Source organism: Eretmochelys imbricata, chromosome 3, assembly GCF_965152235.1.
Source record: "Eretmochelys imbricata isolate rEreImb1 chromosome 3, rEreImb1.hap1, whole genome shotgun sequence".
Lineage (NCBI taxonomy): Eukaryota > Metazoa > Chordata > Testudines > Cheloniidae > Eretmochelys > Eretmochelys imbricata.
In genome coordinates, this window is record NC_135574.1 from 164,339,297 (window position 1) to 164,364,791 (window position 25,495).

General features: G+C 40.7%; 1 protein-coding gene across 1 annotated transcript in view; it reads left to right on the plus strand.

Annotated features, from left to right (window-relative positions):
• USH2A (usherin) overlaps window positions 1-25,495 on the plus strand; it is a 568,735-nt gene that overhangs the window by 488,711 nt on the left and 54,529 nt on the right. The window contains exon 60 of the mRNA XM_077811946.1: window positions 2,412-2,766. Coding sequence (XP_077668072.1) covers window positions 2,412-2,766 — 355 coding nt within the window. The remainder of the gene's footprint in view (window positions 1-2,411; window positions 2,767-25,495) is intronic.

Here is a 25,495-nt window from a genome sequence, read left to right on the forward strand (position 1 = left end):
GCCGGTATGCTGCCGATGGTACTGGCTTCCCCAGGCCAGCGATTTAAAGGGCCTGGGGCTCCTGGCAATGGCCGGAGCCCCAGGCCCTTTAAATCACTGCCAGAGCCCAGCTGCTGGAGCCCCAGGGTAGCGGCGGCAGCCGGGAGCCCCCGGGGCTCTGTCGCAATTTAATGGGCCTGGGGCTCCGCTGCAGTAGCGGCGGCCGGAGCCCTGGGCCCTTTAAATCGCCGCACAAACCCCGCTCCCGGAGCCCTGGGGTAGCGGCGGCAGCCCAGAGCTCCGGCTGCAATTTAAAGGGCCAGGGGCTCTGGCCGCCGCTACCGCAGCAGCGCCCCAGGCCCTTTAAATCTCCGACAGAGCTCTGGGGTAGCGGCAGCAGCCCCACTGCCAGAGCCCCGGGGTAGTGGCGGTGGCCAGGGGCTCTGTCAGCAGTTTAAAGCGCCCCGGGCTCCAAAGGCCCCGCCTGTTCCGGTTGAGGCCCCGGCCCTTCTGGTTGAGGCCCTGCCCCTCTGCTCACAACTCCAGCATACCGGTAAGTCCTTCAAGTTACTTTCACCCTGAATATATGTGCACATGCAAAACTATGTACATCCTTTGTTTATATTTGTATAAAATATATGGGAGTCTAATACTACAAGCACCCGAGATTGCTAGTATTTTTTTAAATAGTTTTGTTGTTTTTTTATGTCCTTAAAAATAGTGACTAAAGTGGGACTAACAAAATAAAAACTGACAGAATTATTGAAATTCAGATTTTTATCTTGCCAAAGAAATGTTCTTCAGCCAGTGTGCATGTGAAGAAATGATGACACTCGGTAGCCAGACAAACCAATTCCACTCCTGTGAATTTGCCGTATTTGCGATACAAGTGACAGATAATGTCATTTCCTTTTTTGTTTGTTAGAATGCAGGGATAAAATGGTTTTATTTCTTGTGGAGGCAAAGGTTTCAGTTAAAAGTAAGGAAAATACCTAAATCCGTGTGAGGTACAGCACAGTCTTCACTGATATTTATCATAGTCTTCAACCACCAGGTTTCATTCCAGACAAACATTTTTATTCCTCGTAAAGGTAAGTGATTTGGCAGCTTCATCTAGAAACTTATGACCTGCCTTTATCCATCAACTCTAAGTTAACATCCTAGTGGAGCCAAATTGTAAAAGAGAAGCTGATCACCTGTAACCTCCATTGGAGATTAGCAGAATCTCAGGATTTGCCAGTAGCAGAGCTACCCCTAACTGGAATGGATATATTAAGTGCATATGTGTGGACAGTGATGAGTCTTCAATTGCTGACATGGGAAAGTGCCTCAAAATATTTTAAGTAGAAAATCCCTTTGAAAAAGATACATATTTATGTTATGGGAAAGCACCATGGATCATGTTTTTTAATGAGCTTTTACAATTACATCTGGAATATGGATGTGCTCAGTCTGACTAAGAATCCCAATTTCATCCAGAAATGTGATTTTTTTTTCACGTGCAAACTGGAGTAAAATGTATAGGCACAGTTTTAAAGGACTGTCTGAATATTTGGCCCTTTGTGTTCTAGGCGAGTGGTTCTCCACTGGGGGGCTGTAAGCAGGTTTCAGGGAGTCTGCCAAAATAAACCAGCAAGCAGGGCCGGTGTTAGACTTGCTAGGGCCCAGGGCAGAAAGCCGAAGCCCGAGCAACTTAGCTTCACGGGGTGCCCTGTGACATGGGCTCCCGGGCAATTGCCCTGCTTTCTACCCCCTATCACTGGCCCTGCCTTTTAATCTACTGGATGTGCAGAAAAACAGTTGTGGCACAGGCGGCCCGTGGAATTTTTATACCATGTTAGGGGACCCTCAGAAAGACAAAGGTCAAGAGCCCCTGTTCTAGGCAACAAATTGCTTTCAATAATAAAGTGGGTCAAAGTCTTCAAAATTGAGTGTCAGGGTTAAACTCCTAAGTCCTGATGTAAGTACCTAAATAAGTGTCCTGATTTTCAAAAATGTTGAGAATCTGCAACACTTGAAAATTAGATAACTTGTTTGGGTGACTAAATATGGATGTAGACAATATGGCCTCAGTTTAAGCAATCATCTTTGAAGCCCTGGGCCTGGAATGTTCTATAATATAGGACAAGGTGCTATTTCAGTGCTATTACAGTAGTATTGATTGAGTTTTCACAGTTTTCTCCTACTTAAGGGCAAAGAGAAATTAGTTATTTACCTTTTTCCTTGAAAGTCTTTTCAATAGTCAATACCTGACATAGGCTGGTGACTTTTAGGCAAAATAAGGAGGGCAGTTCCTTGCCTATACAACAAATAGAGATAAGATCTGTATTATTCTCAAGTATAGACTGAATTTAGAACTTGTACTTCAATATCATCTGACTATGTTTAAGTCACTGTAAGTTTTAAATGGACTGGTTTTATTTGTATTTCAGACGTCCTGTAAACACTCAAGAGGAGCTGCTTTTATTCATTTGGTCTGAAGGAGCCTTGGAATTTATTGATGCTTCTGATGCACTGCAGCCATTCACTATCTATGAATACCGTGTCAGAGCTCAAAATTCTAGGGGGTCAGTGGATAGTCTGTGGTCTTCAACACAAACTTTGGAAGCTCCACCTTGGGGCATGCAAGCCCCTTGGGCACAAGCTACAAGTGCATATTCTGTGCTGCTGAACTGGACCCAACCTATATCTCCCAATGGGGTTATTTCTCAGTATCGTGTGGTCTACCAAGAGAAACGGAGTGATCCAACGTTTAGCATCCCAGCTATTACAGCGTTAACTGTAACGGTAAGAACTGGATATTAAAACCAGTGTTTGAGTAGTTTATATTCTGGTTTTGACCTGTGTTACATTAAAATATTGATATAGGGTCATTTTTTTCAGTTAGGTTTCCGCACTCAGCCTTTGGACACCTAATTTACATTCATATATATCAAGTGTATGCATAACAGCTACCTGTGTAGATGTCTAGTCATTGATGTACAGATGCTAATGTATGATTTTGAGCACAAAGTAGGGTTTTTCTTGCGTAAATAGGTGTGCATGTCTATTTGTGTGTACCTCACTTTGAAAATGTGGTCCTAAATCTTCTACGTAATTGTTCATAGATTCCAAGGCCAGAAGGGATCATTGTGATCATCTGGTCTGACCTCCTGTATAATACAGGCCATAGAACTTCCCCACAGTAATTCCTTTTAGAAAAAACATCCAGTGTAATTTTTATTCTTTTGTTGTTTTAAGAGGCTGCTCATAACAAGCTAAACAAAATCAATCCCGCTTGGATTTAATGTTTTTATTAATCTGAAATCAATGCTGGTTTAAGCATGACATGAAAATTATTGTTAGTTCTACATATGTGATTTATTTACAGAATCTATGAAGATTTGCCTCATAACTCTTCTGAATTAGAAGCAAATCAACTCTTACAGGCACACAAAATACATAATAACAATACTTCTATGCTATCTTCTACTTAAAAGTGCTTTACAAACATTAATTAATGAAGTCCTATGGAGGTACTATTATCGTCATTATGGTTAAACTGAGGCACGGGTTAATGTAATTAGACCAAGACCATGATGACAGTCAGTGGCAGAGCTGGTAATGCTGTCTATGATTACTGACTAGTCCTCTCTTCTAACCATTCACTTCAAATCTTTCCATAAGGGACACTTTGTGGTCAACATAGAACCCGCTGAACTAGACTATATAATGCAATGTCAGCTATTGCATTTGACAGTCTTCTGAAAACAATCTTTTACAGTGTACCAAGAATCTACTGTGCTGGTATAATTTTAAGATTTGTAGGAACCCAAACTTGAATACCTCATATACCCTAACCTTCCTTTTGTCCAAAACATGAGCATGTCCCAAGGCCATTATCAATTACAGTGATTATCCAAAATTATTCAATATTCCATTTATATTCAGGTAACTGAAGTTGTACATAGTGGCATGCTGAGATTTAATATCCAGTATTAAGGTCTTACCATAAACTTCCTTAGAAAAGTCCTCTTGACATAAATGAGTGGAATCTAGCTGAGGGATCTAAGGCACCCATAGGTATACGATTCTAAAACAGCACTTTATCTTTCCTGGAAGCCTTAAAGGATAAGATTTGTCATGCCTCTTACTGTGAAAAGAGAGAGAGGCCCTGGGTTAAATGGCAGGAGTGCATGTTTTTGGCCTTTGCGATCCATTGCTTCTGCACTGTACAGCATGCTAAATTGTAAAAATATAGGCCGGGACTTTTCACAGGAGCCTAACTTCCATTGAATTTCAGTGGGATTTGGGCACCTACGTTTCTTTGAAAAACCCGGCTAGGATGTGTAATGTGATACCTAGAATTTCAAAATGGAGAAATATCGGAAGCTTCTTTTAACATCCTGTTCAGGCAGTATCCAACACATTGCTGAGCATCAGAATTCCCTTGCCCAGTCATGTGTTGCAGTGTCTTCTAGGCATGCCAACAACAACAGAAAACATCCAAGATGGTTGTATTGTGGGTAATCAAATCTACTAAAATGGCCTTTTAAGTAATGTTATAGTGTGTTTCTTTAACAACATCATTTAAAAGCTTTTTAAATTAACAGTTGTTATTTGTTGAATTAGTACCTTTCTGGCTCCAAAATGCTTTATTTTGCCCAAACACTAAATGGAATCTCAATTACATAAGCAGCATATGCAAATTTGTTTGACAAATACTAAGGTGACAGTGACTTTTTTTTACTTTCCTGTATCATGTGTATTTATCCATTTTACTGCCTTTTTTCCTTTTTTTTTTTTTTATAAATATTATGCTGCTCTTTGTAAAGAAAGCTCTGCATTTGATGCTCCTGTCTTCTCTGCTTGTTTTACATTGGTGCAACTGCATTGAACTCAGTGGAGTTAGTCCTGATTTACACCAGTGTAACTGAGACCAGAATCATGCCTTTTGTGTTGTGAAGATAATGTAACAACTAGAGCCTGGAATCAAAGATATTGACATAAAGGGCAATGAGTCCTGTTATCAAAGATACCATGAGGTCAGGTCAATTATCACAACAGGTGAAAACCTGGACACTAAGTTCTAAAGTTTTAACTCCTTGGAAATAGAATTTTATCATGAACTTGCTGATACATCCTTAACTGTAGCTTTTGTGAATGAGACACTTTAATTAAAACGTAATTGTATTGAAGGAACTAGCATTCCAATGATTAAACTTCTGCCCCTTTAAAATATAGCTTTCAGGGGTACGAGGCTAAATCATTTAATCTCCTAAAGCGTTTCTATTGGAGCTCCCCATGGGATATGCCATTAGTCATTCTCTCACACAAGCTTCCATGTTACCATGCAAGACAAAGTATTGAGCAATCAGTGAGCTCTCTCCTTTATTTAATCTGTTAGACTTTTCTTATCACATTAGAATATTCCAGGGGGAAAAAGGAAATGCTTGTATTTTAAGGCTTATGGCCATATGTGTTCTTGTTACTCACACCCGTGCTTCTTGCCTGTTGGACATGACCTAGCCACTTTAAGCTTAACCAAAAAATAAACTTGAAGGCTTTATTGGAAGTGGTGATGCATAATAAAAATTTGAGGGTTGGTAATATCATTGCAGGCTCCTCAATCTTGATTATTTTTTTTCTATCCATTTCCAAATCCAGATGAGATTTGCCTTGTGGGTTTTCAAAACCCTTGATAGATTTATTCTACCTCCCTGAAACATAGCCATTTACTTCCCTGTAAAGATGTGTTAAGCTATATTTAATTTAATATGTGTCAAATCCATGGCCTAGGCCTTTACAGTTATCTGACCACTTTGAATGTTGTGATGCCAATGGGAATAGAACTCAGATATCTATGTTCTAAAATCACAAACTCCTACCACTTGAACTAAAAAAGAATCTCCAGTAGCTGCTGGCAGCATAGGGCTTATGACATACAGAGAAGTAATTCTGATTCTCTCCAGTAGAGGGCAGTGTCACTCAGATTACCCGTGACAGACTGACAATATTCTGTAATATTCTGAACAAATCTTATGGAATTAAGATAAACGTGATTGAATTAAATTAAACTTTATTGAATTATGGTTAATACCTTTGGGGTACATTGTATTAAAATAGTGCATGTGTTATTGTGGCATTGTATGTACCTTCTCTAGTAGGGAGAGGGGTGCTAATGTGATTCCTCTGGTTATCAGCCCTTTGAAACCACCCCCCAGAGAGATATTCATATACTAGTTCAAATTGGATTCTCCAGGAACCAACAGACAAAGTATGGGGTTTTGGATAAATACCCTGGTTTTGAGCTAACTCAGGGCCTTCTTCCTGATTCAGCAAATGGACAGGACCCCTGGTCTGGACAGCCCGAGTCCTCAGGCTAGGATTGTAAAGACTGGGCCTACTGAGGTCTCATAAGACTGGGTGCTTTTCCTGAGCTGTAGCTGTGATGAACTTGTGACCACAAATGAAATTCCTTGGATGGGGAGTTGAAAGACTGCTCCTGCCAGAGCCCTTGTTAGGGTTGGGGTTAATTCTGGTAAGCTTATTAGCATGCGTGCAGGTTCCTTTATTGTTTTTAATATGTTTTCTTAATAATGCTTTTTACCATAAGAATTAAAGTAGATCTGCATAGGAAGTCTGTGTGATAACTTATATCTGGAGCAATTACACCTGTTATCTGTCTCTGAAGAGAAAGCAAGCAGGTGTCCTTGGGCTACCTGCCTCTGCTGGGAAATACACAGTGTAGGCAGGGAACTGTGCAGCCTGGAAATAGCCTGGTCACAAAGGAGAGAGACTTGGGTCTCCATCCAGAAAGGCAATGGCAGGTGAGCTGGAAGCCTGAAAGTAGGTACTTTGTTGGACCACTGAGCGGAAATGCAGGTACAGTTGTCTTGAACTGTGACACTACATAGCTAGTTTATTACAGTGTTTAGTGCTGATTGAAAGGTGGCAGCATAGTAGACTGAAGTCCAACAATGGCTGTCATGAAAAGTAAAAGGATTCTACCCTGTTACCAGAGCTACTGAAACTGCTGTATGTCAGTAAAAGGATTCTACCCTGTTACCAGAGCTACTGAAACTGCTGTATGTCGAATACCACTGTGAGGTAAGCGTGAGTAAACGCTGCCTCTTTCATGGATATAATATACCACATCTCCCATGACCACTAGTCTAAGTATTTGGCTGTTTGACAATCAGATGATCAGGGAAGGCCAGGCAAATCAAGAAGATAAGTTATAAGGAGTTCAGTATCTAAGAAAAGGTAGCTCTTAGAGTGTATTTTGGAGAAACGGTGAGAGGAAGGGAGAAGGAAAGAATGCAAAGGCGGAAGTTGTAAAAGAAAACAAGACAATCATGCAATATAGACAAAAGATAGAATAGAACATAAGTGGGAGAAGTTGAGTACAGTGCTCTGCACAGGGATATATAGAATATGTGTGCCGTCAGGCTCAGCTTTACTGGAGATTTTATGGTCCTTCACCTCTGCACAGATCCCCACTGACTTCAGTGGGAGTCTGCCTAGGCTCTAGCAGTGTGCCTATGTGCAGTGGATTGCAGGATTAGGACACTTGGGTGCTAACCCAGTCACTCCTCAATAAAGAGCAACTAAGGGTGCCATGTACATTTGAAAGGATATATAAAAGATATAGAGACTAGCAATTTTCATTTGATCGATAGATTTTAGTTTGTTAGGCCCTGATCCTGCAAGCACGTAACCACATGAGTAGTCCCATTGGATTTTTCAGGATGAGGGCTTTAGATTTGCATGTGGGGATTTTGTCTGACTGTATGTGTTGATAATAACTTGCACATTGAGCATGCTACCAGAATATAAATTATAAACAACAGCAATGATCATATCCCTATTAATATAATATATACTAAAGTTTTATCTCATGAATTTTTAAGAAGGGACATTGGATGGGCATGACAGCTATGCTCCAGTCATTATATCCTGCTTTACAGATCCCTGGAATGTAAAATCATTATATCCACTAGATAGTATATACAGAAATAAGCAATACATACTGTATGGGACTTTATTTTTTCTTCCATAAATAGAGTGAAGAAGCAGTTGTCAGCAGTAAATCTGACATACTACAATTATTTCTACTTCTGGGTATATAGAAATACTGCATTATCTCATATACCAATATATAGTAAACTGTCATTAAAGAATTATTTTGTTTGGTGGCAACTTTCATATAATACCATAAAAACACACTGTAAATTTGAGGATGGAAAAAACCGTAGAACAATATCGGTAAGACTTTTTCCTACACGTCTATTAAGTTATTATGAAAGCTATTCAAGTGCCCAGGAAACCCATGGCGTGTTGTAAGGAAACAAGATGAAATGAAATACTCTATATCATAACTGACACATGCCATAAATTCAGAATATGTGCCACTTAGCAGACCAAAAGCTGTAAATGGCATTGGAGGGCAAAAGTTAATTGAACTGCTGTCCTGTTGTTAACAAGTGGGAAGAATCCACCACTAGAATCAAGATGGCTGCCCCAAAAGTGCCCCATTACAGCCAAGAGATCATATCCTTAGCTCTGCAAGGGCTTATGGGTTAGGAGGAAATCATACACAGATGACTAATTTTTTTATGGTTCACAGCCGATCAAAGTGAAATTCAGCAGCTGTTCAGGACAAGTGACCACTCTAAGGGTTGTAATATAACCCACTAAATAGAGAGGGAATTGCATGAGAGCAAGAGGTTAGCAGTGATTATCGGCAGGTGAGTGCTTTATTGAAGTTGAAAGACCATTAACATTGATGGAGTAATTATTTCAACTTGAAAGTAATTACCTTGATGGGTGATAACTTCTCCAGTGTTCCAAGGTTTGATTGGACCAAACAATTGTGAACTCTTGAAGCCTAGAAAAATATTACAACAATACTGCAATGTTTAAATTACTGAAACCTCAGCTCGAGTATTTTAATTATGCCTAACAGTGAAAAGAATTTAACTTACAACAGCCAGTGACCTCTCAAGTATAGAGACATTTGCTTTCTAATTCAAATGAAATGACCCACACCCGCCACATGTGTGGCATATGTGATTGGTTTACAAATGAATCATTTTTCTTTGAATGCAGCTTTTAAAATGCAACAGCTTGTTTGCAGAGATTCAGAATGGGGCTGGATTGGAATTCCTGTCATTGTTTTATTTGGCTATGAACTGGGGAGGCCCAAAAATAAAAACATTTTTGTCTTTTGTTCCCCTCTGAGTCTGATAAGTTTGCATAACGTGAATAGGGGACACGGACCCCCGGATTCTGTAATATGAATGTGTTGGCTTTGGCACAACTGCTGTGTGAATAGGTGTTTGGACTGGCAGTGTGATGCCCCTGCAGAAATTGATTAAGTGCTTCATTAAGCCCCTACTCTGGCTCAAACTACCTAAGAGAGGTGGGTGATTTACAGTTGACCAGTTCCATATCCCATGACCAACAATCTGAGCCATCCAGTCCTTCTATCTGACTGTGCAAGTCTGGATCACATGACTAGTTTAAACAGAGATAAAAAAGACAGTGATGATATACTGAGACTCTCCTTTGGGAGCAGTTATTATTTCATACAAATATTTTTGTTTTATTTTTTTTAATCTTCTAACCACCTCTTCATAAATCCTCGTGCTGATGACTGCATTGTTCTTGGTCATTCTGTTCTGTGACATGACCTCTCTTTTCTAAAAGGATAAATAAGAAGTAGACTTCTCAGGTTTCTCTTGTCATGAAGGATATGTTACTTTTAAAATAAATTAGCCCCGTATATGAACATTTCTATAATATTATTTTATTCTTGTGTCCTGCATTGTTAAGGGCCTAGTACTTCACACACATTTCAGGTGCCTTCTGTGTGTGAAATACTAACAGAAATATACCCTTATTGGCTTCCATATGTCTCACATTTGAGTCTTGAGAGGTTGAGAGTAAACTAATCAGCCAGCATAGCACTTGACTGAAAATTTGGTTGGTTTTATAACCAAAATAAATGCTTACCAAGGGGAAGTCAGTTCACAAATGTGATTGATAAGATATAGTTTACAATGTAATAAAGTAACTTCTCCCCTCCCCCATGTTACTCTGCCATGTTTGACTCAAATTTTAAAAGAAGATTTCCTAGTCAAGTTGAAAGAGCTTTCGTACAAAGATCAAACACATCTTCTGAAATTGGCAAAGAGAAATGTACAGTGGGGAAAGAAAAAATAAGTTTATCAGTTAACTTGTCCATATTTAAGTTTTTTAAAATTACAGTTACTTAGATAATAGAAAAGGATATTATTGGATTTGACCAGATTTTAGAATTAAATTAACCCAAGTTTTACCCTGGCAATATTAGGTGGTTGCAAAACATCTCTGTCTGATGGGTTCATGAAAATGTAGCTTAATTAAATACCTTGGTGACTATCATACATGACTACTGGAGTTCGAGATCTGAAAATTACAAAAGCTGTTTACTGACCTCCAAGTATCTTGTATTCATAATGACTGGGAATTCTAATCTGGTATTTTTATATCCTAGTTGATTTTTTAAAATTAACTTGTAATTCTATAAAAAGAGAAATATTGCATCTGTTTAAAAACAAGAGAGCACTAGGTGATACAAAGATTAGGTAAAGGTATGCAGAGTCTTTTACCTCCAAGGAGCCAATCTGAATCCAGTCCAGGTCTGCAGTCTCCATAATTCATTCTCATCAAACTGCTGTTTGGGCGTCCTATGTGAGATAATTTAGTATTCTCAGTCCTTTCCTTTCTCTTTACTGCTCCCTTTCGACTCTATTCCAAACTCTCATCTTCAGGCTGCCCCAATATGTGTAATGCTCTCCCATTTCCTGCCTGCCTAATGGACCTCTTTCTCTTCCTTTCAGCCCTTGCTGAAAACTCCAGGAATGCATGCATAACCTTACCACACTCTCCATTTCTCTAATGTATTGTCTTGCTTCAGAAATAGTAAGCTCTTTGGGGCAGGGAGTATGTCTTGATCTGTTTGTAACGTGCCATGTTAATGTACGGAACTATACAAATATTAATGCCATTATAGCAGTAATTACACTGAGTAGTGGCCATATTTAGAAGGCAGTATCACAGTGTTTTTAACAGACTTAAATGTTACTTTTTGACAGGAAGCAAGTAAAGAATTCTATAGTACAAGTTCCTATTGGGTGATTATGGCCCTGACTTTTATTTTTGCTAAAGCAATTACTAATGTAATGGCTGGATACTTGTGCCCACTAAAGCCTGGTTCTGTGATTTTTTTTTTGATTTTTTTTTTAGGATGGTTATTGATCTCTTGCTGAGCTGAGATTTCAGTTTTATGCCAGATAGCTTGATTAATGGGTTGGTTTCTATAAGTGGACTGAATGGGGGTAGGAATCATGAGCAGCCCATACTGCCAACCCTAAATCCGTCAAGTCGCATAGCTCATTATGAAACAGTTATCAAGTGTACATGAAAAATTAATTGGGCTCGGTTTGATTCTGAAAAGAATCAGCTTTCTACTTGGCGGTCCCCCCAATCTTTCCAGATGTTATGCACTAGCCCCTCGAGAAGCAGCAAAGGGAGATGTATTAATACATTGTATTGATTAGATCAAGACCCCTGACAGTTATTTGTAGAGATACCATCTGGCTGCTGTTAGAATTCCTTCACCAAAAACAGGACGTGACATGTTATTAATCTCAACTCTCTAACTATAGACAGTTGCCTTTTCTGCTAAACCGCATTTTACCATTCGTAGGAGATGGAGGCAGACCTGAAGGGTGCTGAAATTAAGGTTATTACACAAATTGAGCCATATGGTCCAAATATTTCAGCAAGAAAATTGCCAGGCAATAAAAATTGCTCCTGCTTTCCTAATGGTGTAAATTACAGTTTAACCATGGCTCTAATGATGTCCTTCTGCCGCGCTTAACTACTGTTACATGAAGGACATTGTTTTAAAAATATAAAAAAACAAGTAAATGCCAGCAGCGTGTTTTACAATCTGTTAGTGTGTCATTAAGAACACTGTCAGAATTACATAAACATAATGGCAGGCAACCTAGCATACAAAGGAACAAGTATGGAAATAGAAAGTGTCTTCAGAACTCCTTTAGCTCTGTAATGTCAAGAGCCCTTTCCCTTTTGGAACTCTTCCAGTCTGAAAAGACATGGCTTCTTATTTATTCCATTTCTCACACAGACAGTGATGGAAACTTAAAAACAGGAAAAAAGCATTCAGATGCATTGTGCATGTGTAATAATATGTGAGTAATTGTGCCTCTGTGTTACAACAGAGCTATAGAGAGAGCTGATTATATAGGAAAAGAAAAAAAAATCATGAATATTTTTGCAGTAGAAGGACTGATTTTGATCTCTTATGATTTGTGGCTTCATATTTTTTATTTGCAAATATTTGGAAAATTGCAAGGTATTCATGGAGATGTTCTAGAAGCCCAAACATTTCATGAATTTTTAGCACAAAGGTTATTCATCTTAAAATTCCTGTGAAAAGTGTCTCTTCTCTTATTTGCTGTTCCTTATTTTTTGTTCATTTTTTAGAAAAATTGTATTCATCCAATCAAAGAGCACAAACGATACCTTGTGACAGTCAGACAACATTGAGAAAAAATAGTGAATAATTAAAGTGAACATTCACAAATAGCATCTAATTTAAAAATCATTTGTCCAAACTATATTGTGACTACAAATACAAATAAGGAAGAAATTCCAAGAAAATCATTATTGATTAACAAAACAACTAAGAAAAAAAGGGATATAAATTCATACCAAATATTACTCATAACGTCAAGTTTGACCAGCTCTACTTTGAATGTTGTGTAAGTTTTCATTCTACATGTGGATATTGGCCATTGGATATTTCCTTAGCTGGTGGATATCATCATAGCTCCATTACCAGTTGAGGATCTGGCCAATTGTGTACATATATCCTGTATAGACAGGAGAAAAAGAAGTGCAGGTGAGGTTAGCTCACCAATTTCAATAACAAATTATACCTCAGTGTTGTCAGCTTTTGCAATTTTATCACATCTCTCGTGATATTTGATGTTTTTCTTAAATCTCAGCTTCTGGAGTCATGTGATTGCATGAGAATCTCATCTTTTATTTAAGTTGATCTTTTCCACTGGGGGGAAAAAGCATTTTCGACAAGCTTTACTGTCAACCCTACATGCTAAAGTCAAACCAAGCTTGAACTGGATTTTTTTATCAGAATCAATAAAATTAAGATCACTGAAAAAAATATATATTTTTTTATTTTCAGCTGCCTTTGCAACTTCCTTGTACAAACCAGGACCATAAGTGGAAGTGCCAAAATACCATGAGTAATCCTTACTATATTTCCAAACCAACTGAAGGCATAAAGTAGTAGAAATCTCATGAGAACTTCTTCTCAGGGTTTCTGGTCCAACTGTACAGCTGCAAAGAGCTCTGATTTGATTGTGGTTGAGCATCCAGGCTTTTCAGCACTTACATACTGTGATGGGTTCAGTCACAGAGACCCCCTTGGGACTGTCATCTGATGTGCTGAGACAACATCTGAGCCCATTTTCTGTGCCAGATTGGGACTCCAGAACACTGTCTTGTTGAGCTAGACACACTAGCCTGCTGCAGCACAGACCCAGGTCTGGGCCATGCCTCAAAAGCTGCAGACTTTAACCAAAAACTGCTCAGCAGGTCACCTATCTCCAGCAATGGGATCCAAACCCCAAATAAATTCGTTTTACTCTGTATAAAGTTTATACAGGGTAAACTCATAAATTGTCCGCCCTCTATAACACTGATAGAGAGATATGCACAGCTGTTTGCTCCCCCAAGTATTAATCACATACTCTGGGTTTACTAACAAACAAAAGTGATTTTATTAAGTATAAAAAGTAGGATTTAAGTGGTTTCAAGTAATAACAGACAGAACAAAGCAAGTTACCAAGCAAAATAAAACAAAACACACAAGTCTAAGCCTGATACATTAAAAAACTGATTACAGATATATCTCACCCTCAGAGATGTTCCAATAAGCTTCTTTCATAGACTAGACTCCTTCCTAGTCTGGGCCCAGTATTTTCCCCTGGTACAGTCCTTGTTAGTTCCAGCAGGCATCTTAGGTGAAAAGCAGGGGCTTTCTCATGACTGAGACCCCCTTTGCTCTGTTCTACCCCCTTTTTTATCTTTGGCACCAGGCAGGAATCTTTTGTCTCTCTGGGTTCCCACCCCTCCTTCTAAATGGAAAAGCACCAGGTTTAAGATGGATTCTGAGTTGGTTGAGTTCAGGATCCTGACACAGGGAAGAAAGGTAAGCAGCAGGATACGGACCCTGGACTTCAGGAAAGCAGACTTCGACTCCTTTAGGGAACGGATGGGTAGGATCCCCTGGGGGACTAACATGAAGGGGAAAGGAGTCCAGGAGAGCTGGCTGTATTTCAAGGAATCCCTCTTGAGGTTACAGGGACAAACCATCCCGATGAGTCGAAAGAATAGTAAATATGGCAGGCGACCAGCTTGGCTTAACGGTGAAATCCTAGCGGATCTTAAACATAAAAAAGAAGCTTACAAGAAGTGGAAGGTTGGACATATGACCAGGGAAGAGTACAAAAATATTGCTCGGGCATGTAGGAATGAAATCAGGAGGGCCAAATCGCACCTGGAGCTGCAGCTAGCAAGAGATGTCAAGAGTAACAAGAAGGGTTTCTTCAGGTATGTTGGCAACAAGAAGAAAGCCAAGGAAAGTGTCGGCCCCTTACTGAATGAGGGAGGCAACCTAGTGACAGAGGATGTGGAAAAAGCTAATGTACTCAATGTTTTTTTTGCCTCTGTCTTCACTAACAAGGACAGCTCCCAGACTGCTGCGCTGGGCATCACAACATGGGGAGTAGATGGTCAGCCCTCTGTGGAGAAAGAGGTGGTTAGGGACTATTTAGAAAAGCTGGACGTGCACAAGTCCATGGGGCCGGATGAGTTGCATCCGAGAGTGCTAAAGGAATTGGCAGCTGTGATTGCAGAGCCATTGGCCATTGTCTTTGAAAACTCGTGGCGAACGGGGGAAGTCCCAGATGACTGGAAAAAGGCTAATGTAGTGCCAATCTTTTAAAAAGGGAAGAAGGAGGATCCTGGGAACTACAGGCCAGTCAGCCTCACCTCAGTCCCCGGAAAAATCATGGAGCAGGTCCTCAAGGAATCAATCCTGAAGCACCTACATGAGAGGAAAGTGATCAGGAACAGTCAGCATGGATTCACCAAGGGAAGGTCATGCCTGACTAATCTAGTCGCCTTCTATGATGAGATTACTGGTTCTGTGGATGAAGGGAAAGCAGTGGATGTATTGTTTCTTGACTTTAGCAAAGCTTTGACACGGTCTCCCACAGTATTCTTGTCAGCAAGTTAAAGAAGTATGGGATGGATGAATGCACTATAAGGTGAGTAAAAAGTTGGCTAGATTGTCGGGCTCAACGGGTAGTGATCAATGGCTCCATGTCTAGTTGGCAGCTGGTGTCAAGTGGAGTGCCCCAGGGGTCGGTCCTGGGGCCGGTTTTGTTCAATATCTTCATAAATGATCTGGAGGATGGTGTGGATTGCACTCTCAGCAAATTTGCGGATGATACTAAACTGGGAGGAGTGGGCCAAAAGAAATCTGATGAGGTTCAATAAGGATAAGTGCAGGGTCCTGCACTTAGGACGGAAGAACCCAATGCACAGTTACAGACTAGGGACCGAATGGCTAGGCAGCAGTTCTGCGAAAAAGGACCTAGGGGTGACAGTGGACGAGAAGGCCAATGGCATTTTGGGATGTATAAGTAGGGGCATAGCGAGCAGATCGAGGGACGTGATCGTTCCCCTCTGTTCGACATTGGTGAGGCCTCATCTGCAGTACTGTGTCCAGTTTTGGGCCCCACACTACAAGAAGGATGTGGATAAATTGGGAAGAGCCCAGCGAAGGGCAACAAAAATGATTAGGGGTCTGGAACACATTACTTATGAGGAGAGGCTGAGGGAACTGGGATTGTTTAGTCTGCAGAAGAGAAGAATGAGGGGGGATTTGATAGCTGCTTTCAGCTACCTGAGAGGTGGTTCCAGAGAGGATGGTTCTAGACTATTCTCAGTGGTAGAAGAGGACAGGACAAGGAGTAATGGTCTCAAGTTGCATTGGGGGAGGTTTAGGTTGGATATTAGGAAAAACTTTTTCACTAGGAGGATGGTGAAACACTGGAATGCGCTACCTAGGGAGGTGGTAGAATCTCCTTCCTTAGAAGTTTTTAAGGTCAGGCTTGACAAAGCCCTGGCTGGGATGATTTAATTGGGGATTGGTCCTGCTTTGAGCAGGGGGTTGGACTAGATGACCTCCTGAGGTCCCTTCCAACCCTGATATTCTATGATTCTGTGATTCCAGTATTAGGTGCCACGTTCACATGTCCTGTGAGACCCCCTCCATTCTTCCAGTGCTGGTACGCACATATACAAGAAGGCTTGCAGGTAAATAAAACATTACAACCAATTGTCCTAGTCAATGGGAGCTATCAAGATTCTAAACCACCATGAATGGCCCACACTTAGCATAATTACAGTAGAACCTCAGAATTACACTGCATATTCCTCATTTCAGATACAAGAATGATACATTCATACCAATAGGATGACCACACTCAGTAGATTATAAGCTTTGTAATGATACCTTACAATAGACCTTTTGCATAAAGCATATTCCAGTTATATCACACTTATAAACATAAAGCATGTGGAGTGCAACATCACACATACTATGTAGATGGGCACATTACAACCTATATAGATAAAGGAAGAAAGTCCCAACCTTTTGAGAGTCTCCCATCATAAATTATATCTCTCAACCTTCAGATATGACAATGTGTGACATAAACTATCAAAATGTGTTGCACATGATTGGAATGTGGTTTTGCTGTCCTGGGTTTTGCTGTCCCTCATCCCATAATTGATTGAGTACAGTAGATTTTAGATCTATGAAGCCAGTTTTTAAGGATGTTCCTTCACTGTTACTCAAATAAGCCAGTTTTCTAATATGTTATGTGGGTGTTGGTGTTTTGGGGAGGGTGACCCTCCTCAGAGGCTGGAGAATTGGGGACGATATCCTGGTTAGGCTGATGGTCAAGTGTACCAGGAAGCAGAGGGGCTTAGAGAGAGTGTCCCTGATCAGGCTGCTCACAGCATGAGGAGATTGGTGGAAAACTGCATGCCCAAGCTTCCCCCAAATTCATTTAATGAGCTGTCCCTGCCTATGCTGCCCTTCCCCCTTATCTGTAGGTCTCTGCTGCTTCCCTATTGCCCTGCAAGGCACAAAAGACCATCAGCTGCTCCTCCAGCAGCTCCCTGGACCAAAACTGCAAGAGAAGACTCCCCTCCTTCTTCCTCAACCTCCGCCTCTACCAGCTGCTACCCCCTGTCCCAGAGCACCGCTAGAGAATGTGGTGCAGTGGGATAGGGAGCCCGAGTCAACTCTAGTTCTGAAGGCTGAGCAGAGAATTCTGCTCCTCTCTTCAGATACAAGTTAGGGAGAAGTTTGATTTCTACTCTCTCATATTATATAGCCCAGATCTTACAGTCCTTACACAAGCAGAACTGCTGTTTAAGTCAGGTTTGAACCCCAAGGGCCTTATTCTGTTGTGGGCTGCCTGGGTATGCTAAAGGGGAAGAGCCTTGGGGAGCTAGTTAATGCCTACACTGCCGTCTACAGCAAGCCATAACTGGGGCATACCCTGCTCCTTTTTGGCCATGCAGTGCACCTTCCTGACCTCAGCTCTTCTGCCTTGCAGTGACAGATTGTCTCTTGTAACTGATCTACATTTGGCACCACTTTGCAGCCCTTTTGCTCCTTGTGCCCTGTAGGCAGCACCTACCACCAAAGGCAGGATTTCTCCATTCTGGCCAAATAGAGAGGTGGTGTAAGATGCCTGTAGGTGAGTCACTGTGAGTATGTGTAGTTCACATGCCCAGGGAATCAAAGGAAAGGAAAACTAACAGGAGGGTGTAAGCAGGCATCCAATAGAGTTACATATACTTATACTAACCTGCTGATGTGAAACACAAATTCACCTCGGAATTTTGCCCTGAGTACTTAGCTGTAAACCCTCAATTCAGATTTATGATATTCGCAATGCTTCTTTACATCCAGAGCTATGCAAAGAGTTAATCAGACATACTGTAAAACAATGCAACTACTTCATCTTTAATGGAGTGGCAGCCACTTGCATTAGGTCTGCAGAGTCAAAATAGCAAATATAGGATTTTACCTTAGTGTGAAAGAATGAAAGCGGGGTCGGGGGAGGGGGGGAAATGTTTTCAATGATAGCTTTTTCTGTGGTCTTGCCACAAAGAGCAAGTTGTTTCACACAAATGAATGAAACTTCGGAGAACTTTTATTTTTAACCAGGTGTTTTATAAAAATATTAATGAGTAGTATGTAAAATGTTTTCCCCAAATGAGCATATTATTTCCAACTTTAGGTGTATAAGCTGTCCCAAATTGTGCTTTGGGTGGTGTTTTTGTCTCTGTTTCGGGGAAGGGGGAGTGGAGGTGGTTCTGTTTGGGATTTCAAGTCAGATGATAACTCAGATTTCCTCTCTCGGTTTGCATAGATGAGTATAAATGCTAGACCTAGACTGTTTCAGTTTGTACATTTAGATAGTGAGACTGTACAGATGTGTAGATGTGTTTTCCCCCTTTTATGGGATGATGATAATTTATTTGCACTAAAGTAGTAACTTGAAGCCTCAAGCAATATGGTGTTAAGCACTGTACATACACGTACTAAGAGAAAGTCCTGTCCCAAAGAGCTTATGATCTAAGCAGATAAGAGTAACAAAGGGGGAGAGAGGGGGGAAGAGAGATGAAGTGACTTGCCCAAGGTCACAGAGCTGGATGAGGCTGGGATAGTACTCAAGTCTTCTGATTCCCAGTGCAGTGCCCTCTCTACTTTAGATCATGCTATCTCAAAGCATGTGTAACTTAAGTGATGAATGGAGTCTTGGAGTCTAGGTGGTTTTAAAATAATTCCTAAAATGAGAATACATGATACCTATTAGTGTTTTGTATCTGGCTCCCTTCCTGTTCTGCACACAAGCACACCACAGTCACAAACAGACTATTTATAGGTCATCTTTAAAATCCTTTGCTGCCTGGTGCAATTCAAGGTGTTGGCAAGGAGTTTTAAAACCACACTCTCAAGTAGCATGATCCCAGACTATGCAGAGTTTTGAAGATCCTTGCCAACACCTTGAATTGTACCTGAAAATGAATTAGAAGTCAGTGCAGAGATTTGCACATCGGTAATATGGTGTTTAGTGGCTCACTGCATTATCCACTGCTGTTATTGGCTCTCAAGAGTGGTCATAAGTAGCCTGATTGTGGTAGAGTGCAATGTGAAAAACCAAAACGCCAAAGTGATTCACTTGTCTGTATTCGAGAGCTTTATTATGAGTATTATCGGGGAAGAGGGATGCAGAATTCAGCTTAATGCTGGGATTCTTCTTGTGTTCCATTTCCATCCCCTCTCTTTCTCAACTGTAGCAGCATTTCTCTAATGAAAAGCTGTGCACAAAGCTTTTCTTTCATTTACCTCAGTATGCATCTACTCTAGCCAAGATCAAAATCTGGCCTTTTCTGGACTGAGGAACTGCAAGCCGTTTTAGAATGGTCCTAACTTCAACAGGGTCTATGTGCAGCATTCACAATTGTTCTCCCAAGCACAGAGGGCCTGCTCCATAATCCTTTGGAGCCAATGGAAAAAGTTCCACTGACTTCAGTAGGCTTTGGATCAGCCCTGTAGAGAGACTGCAGTTTAATTTCTCAGCTACTGGAACTTGGTTGCATGTTTTCCATTAAAAAAAAAAAAGGGAGAGGCCTAGTTCTCCCATCTCCAACTTGCTGATCAAAATGATTACCACTGACCTGACTGAATCTTTCTCAAGATCTAGGTGAACTGAAAGCAAAAGTCACAAATTATAACGACCAAGGGAGGACAAAAATCATTTGCAGTATTCTTAGCTTACATACACCTTGTTTAGAGACATAGGGCCAGCGGCTATTTAAAGGGCATCTAAATGAACCAATAGGCATCTAGTGGGATTTTTAGAAACATTGAGGCATGTAACTTCTATTGAAATCAGTAGGAGTTTAGGAGTCTGGGTGCTTTTGAAAATCCCGTTATGCGCCTGTCTGCATCTTTAGGTAACTAAATACCTTTACAAATCTGGCCCATAATAACTAAATCACAGTAGTTTCTGTGTTTACTAATTTATAACCCAAATAATGCACATAAACTAGAGATACTACTCTGCAACTAGTGAGCTTACACTACTTTGTTTTGCTGTAAACTGGCTAGATACCTGTTGGCGTAATTCTTTATTTTAATTCCCATGTTAACTGCAACATCCAACGAAAAGACACAATCTGAAATAAGCCAATAGTTTTTAAAATAATTTTAAAGTAATAGCCCAACATCATACATTAACTTCTCTTTGCTAGCAGCATCTAATTAATGTAAGCCACAGGATGATCAGCTAAGAGAAAGTGAATTAACTCCTTTATACTCAGTGCTCCTATTCCGTGGCTAGAAATGACGTTTTTGCTGGGCAATCCTGACTCACAGCAGAGGGGTGTTATGCAAACTTTCCGTTTAAACAGCCAAAAATATGGGATTTTATATTTTCCAGACCTGTCTAGAGGTAATGATCAGAGCATTTAATACATTGAAATACAAACAAAAATAACATCCCGACATTGCCTGTGTTCCTGCTTTCCCTGTTTATGTTGGAGTGTCTACACACCAATTCATCTACTGTTCATTTAAGAGCAATTGGTACATCTGCTTATATATGTATGTGAATTAGGGTGACCAGATAGCAAGTGTGAAAAATTGGGACAGGGGGTAATAGGTTTCTATATAAGAAAAAACCCCAAATATTAGGACTGTCCCTATAAAATCGGGACATCTGGTCACCCTAATGTGAATTTAGTGCTGAAACTGAAGTCCCCACTCTGAAGAATAGGGACAGCAGAGACTGTCACTGCAAGCTTCTCTTCACTACCTTGAGCCAGAGGGACTACAGTTGTAGGCATAAGAACAACATAGGGACTCTGGAAGCAAACACCACAACTTGTTCACTTGGGGATCTGAGTTCAAATCATTCAAATCCCAGGGAACGTTTCCCGCAGTAACTCAACCAAACCTCAGGTTTCCTTTTCTTCCTGTAGACATGTTCTTCTGCTCTCTGGGAATTGTGGGGCTTCATTTCTTAGCATACAGTTGCTAAGGGACATGTGAGCATTTTCTTGTTTCTGTAATGAGCCTTATGGAGCAATACCAGAAGCTTAATGCAGAACTGCTGCAGTGGGGACAGGGGTATCTCTCATGTGTGTGAAGGATGGTGTTCAGGCCACTTCCTGGGACCCCAGTAGGCCTTTAGGATTGAACAGTGATCCAGAACAGAAGCCTCTCACCCAAACATGGGGGAGCATCCAGCTGGTGGGGCCCCAAAAATGATGAGAGGGAGAAGACAGCTATCATACCTCCCCTGTTTGGAGGGGGGAGAGCATGGGTTGTTGTGGGGAGGGGCAGTTGACTGAGGGTTGTCTTTGAATTTCTCCACTGGGTGAATGTCCTTTGCTGAGGTTCACCCAAAATATTGAACCTTGGCTGGAGACTTAATTGAAGTGGGTTCAAGGTTTGATACAAACATTTTGCTCTGCTCCAGTCACAGAGGGGTTAAAAAGCAGTCCAGGCTCTGCACCCACCAAGTCCATGGCTCTTTGATGAGAATGGCTGCCAAAAAGAACAAATTGTTCTATGAGGTTATTTTTTATGATGTGGACATGTAACTGGACTGAGCCCACAAACTCATTTCCCATCCTGTTAACCATTAACAGCCGTCAGAAGACAATGACTTTCATCCTCTATCAAACAATCCGGATTGAACTGGAGACTCAGAGGTGAAAGACTCTACATCCAATTACCAATCCCAGGAGCCAGATATTTTGTTTTCCTGTGGGAAGTATGATTACTTAAGGCCCCAAAAATACACATTTAAAATCCTGAGGGAAAGTCTCTCAGTGTCAACTGTCATTGCAGTTTTTAGCCAACAAATTTTGAAAATGTTCCTTTAATTTTAAGGGCCAAATTGTGCCTTTAGATGCACATATGGACTCCCAGTAACTTTAAATGGGGCCACACATCCACAGGCAAAATATGGCCTTTAACATTTAGCTTGACGTCAATTATTTATCATTGTTTTATAGCATAGCATAGCACAGAAGTTACAGCACTTGTGGCAGGTGAGGTTTGCTTGGACCATTCACTGAAGTACAGAGGAAAAGAATAATAAAACATTAGTTTCTTCTGCTTTAAAACGTTGCATCTATTTTCCATTGTGTTGGTGGAGAGCAGGGATTTAAAGTTGTGAATTGCCTTGAGGCTGTGTTATCTTCCTCTACTTAGCAGCGGTTAGAGCTGCTCTTTTCGTGTGTGCTGGGTGAAAGTGACAAAGACTCAGAATGATTGAGGAAAGGGAATAAAATAAGGCTGTGATTAGTAATAATATGACTGCCTATTGTACCTGTGTAAAATAGGAACAACAACAATAATAATACTCGTTTGTAGCTGCAAGCAGTAACTCACAGGGGTATTGTGAAGCTTAATTAATGTCTTTAACATGCTCTGAGATCCTTGGATGGAAAGTCCTATATAATTGCAAAGTCGTCTTATTTTTATTGTGCACAACTGACATAGAGTGACATTTTCAAAGACATTGGTGTGGGAGTTCAACTATGATCCATGTTAAAATCTAGATTGTCCTTGGACAAGTCCCCTTTAAGGTGAGGGTTACCTTTGTGTCAGTTTTTCTGCTGTTATGGCTGCAGAGCAAAAAAATTGCTAGTAACCATTTTTATAATTAAAAATGCAGGTTTTTTTCCACTTTCCCACTGTACAAAAATAGCTGAACTGTTTCTATTCAAACTTGCCAAAAGAATTCATCTTTAGGCATATACAAAACCTGGAAAATTCCATCTCTTTCAAATGGTGACATTTTTGGAAAGTTATGAGCAGCGTACCATCACAAGATTATACACTGTGTAGTTTAGAGAGGAGATGAGTAAGGAGATGTGATGGGTATGTGAAAGCAATGAATGGTACAGAGAAAGCAAATTGGGTGCTGCTTTTTACCCTCCCTCATAACGTAATAATGAGAGGGCATCAAAAGAACCAAAAACCAACAAATGTAATACTGACAAAAGGATTTTTTTTTACACAACACACACAACTCACTGCCACAAGATATCATTGAAGCCAGGAGCTCAGTCTAATTCACAATAGACATTTATATGGATAATGAAAGCATCCACAGTTACATTATATAGGATTAAAAAAGACAGAAACCCTCATGCTTTAGGGCATAAACCAACTACTAACTGCCAGGGCTTACTTCCCCAGTAAGCAGATTATTCCAGTATAGTCCACTCTGGAGATCTTTATACCTTCCTCTGAAGTACTAACCTATCCTTGCAACAAAGCCCGTTGCCAACTGTGTCCACAGATCTATTCAGGGGACACCATCACAGGGCCTAATCACATCAGCCACACTATCAGAGGCTCATTCACCTGCACATCTACCAAAGTGATATATGCCATCATGTGCCAGCAATGCCCCTCTGCCATGTACATTGGATAAACTGGACAGTCTCTACGTAAAAGAATAAATGGACACAAATCAGATGTCAAGAATTATAACATTCAAAAACCAGTCAGAGAACACTTCAGTCTCTCAGGTCACTCAATTACAGACCTAAAAGTCGCAATATTACAACAAAAAGACTTCAAAAACAGACTCCAACGAGAGACTGCTGAATTGGAATTAATTTACAAATTGGATACAATTAACTTAGGCTTGAATAGAGACTGGGAGTGGATGTGTCATTACACAAAGTAAAACTATTTCCCCATGTTTATCCCCCCCCCCCCCCGCCACTGCTCCTCAGACGTTCCTGATAACTGCTGGAAATGGCCCACCTTGATTATCACTACAAAAGGTTTTCTTCCCCCCCCCCCCCCCGCTCTCCTGCTGGTAATAGATCATCTTAAGTGATCACTCTCCTTACAGTGTGTATGATAACACCCATTTTTTCATGTTCTCTGTGTATATAAATCTCCCCACTGTATTTTCCACTGAATGCATCCGATGAAGTGAGCTGTAGCTCACGAAAGCTTAAATAAATGTGTTAGTCTCTAAGGTGCCACAAGTCCTCCTTTTCTCTAGTACTGGCTGCTCTAGGAGACAGGATACTGGGCTAGTCAGATCATCACAGATATTTTGCACGGCAAGTCTTATGTTCTGACCAAAAAAAGTCTAGCCTGATCCTGGCCATCAGCCAATATTTCTAATGGAAATTATGCTTCACTGTACCAGGACAAGTATATCATTAACCCTTAAATGCTCAAATGGTGTGCTCACAGGGTTAAGCACAAAACCCATTTCTGTTTGCAGGATTGAGTACTGTGTCCAGTTTTGGGCCCCACACTACAAGAAGGATGTGGATAAATTGGGAAGAGCCCAGCGAAGGGCAACAAAAATGATTAGGGGTCTGGAACACATTACTTATGAGGAGAGGCTGAGGGAACTGGGATTGTTCAGTCTGCAGAAGAGAAGAATGAGGGGGGATTTGATAGCTGCTTTCAGCTACCTGAGAGGTGGTTCCAGAGAGGATGGTTCTAGACTATTCTCAGTGGTAGAAGAGGACAGGACAAGGAGTAATGGTCTCAAGTTGCAGTGGGGGAGGTTTAGGTTGGATATTAGGAAAAACTTTTTCACTAGGAGGGTGGTGAAACACTGGAATGCGTTGCCTAGGGAGGTGGTGGAATCTCCTTCCTTATAAGTTTTTAAGGTCAGGCTTGACAAAGCCCTGGCTGGGATGATTTAATTGGGGATTGGTCCTGCTTTTCAACAGGGGGTTGGACTAGATGACCTCCTGAGGTCCCTTCCAACCCTGATATTCTATGATTCTATGGTTTTCCAAGGCGCTGAGATAACGTGACTCCTCTCCAGTTACTGCAGTTGGTAAGGTCACCAACTTCTTCTCTGGCAATTCTGACACAGCAAAACAAGTTGGTTTATTTATCAAAAAGGAAAAGACAAAATATATGGCTGTAAATGTCCCAAAAGCAGCCATCGGAGTAGATGAAGAAACAGTAGACAAAGTAAGTCAATTTACTTATCTAGGGAGGGAGGTGTGCAGTGATGGTGACACCATGCTAGGTGTCAAGCAATAAATATCAAAAGCAGCAAACAACTTTCATAAACTTGAAAAGATTTAGAAAAGCGGTATGATTCACAATGATTCCAGCATTACGTCTGTCCTCATTTATGGACCATAAGCTCATAAATCTACAATAGACATTGATAAGTAAATCAACTCATTCCAAAGTAAATATGTGGGGAAGATCTTCAGAGTCCACTGGGAAGAGTATCTTGCAACATCAGAAATTCTAAGTAGAGCAAACCAACCT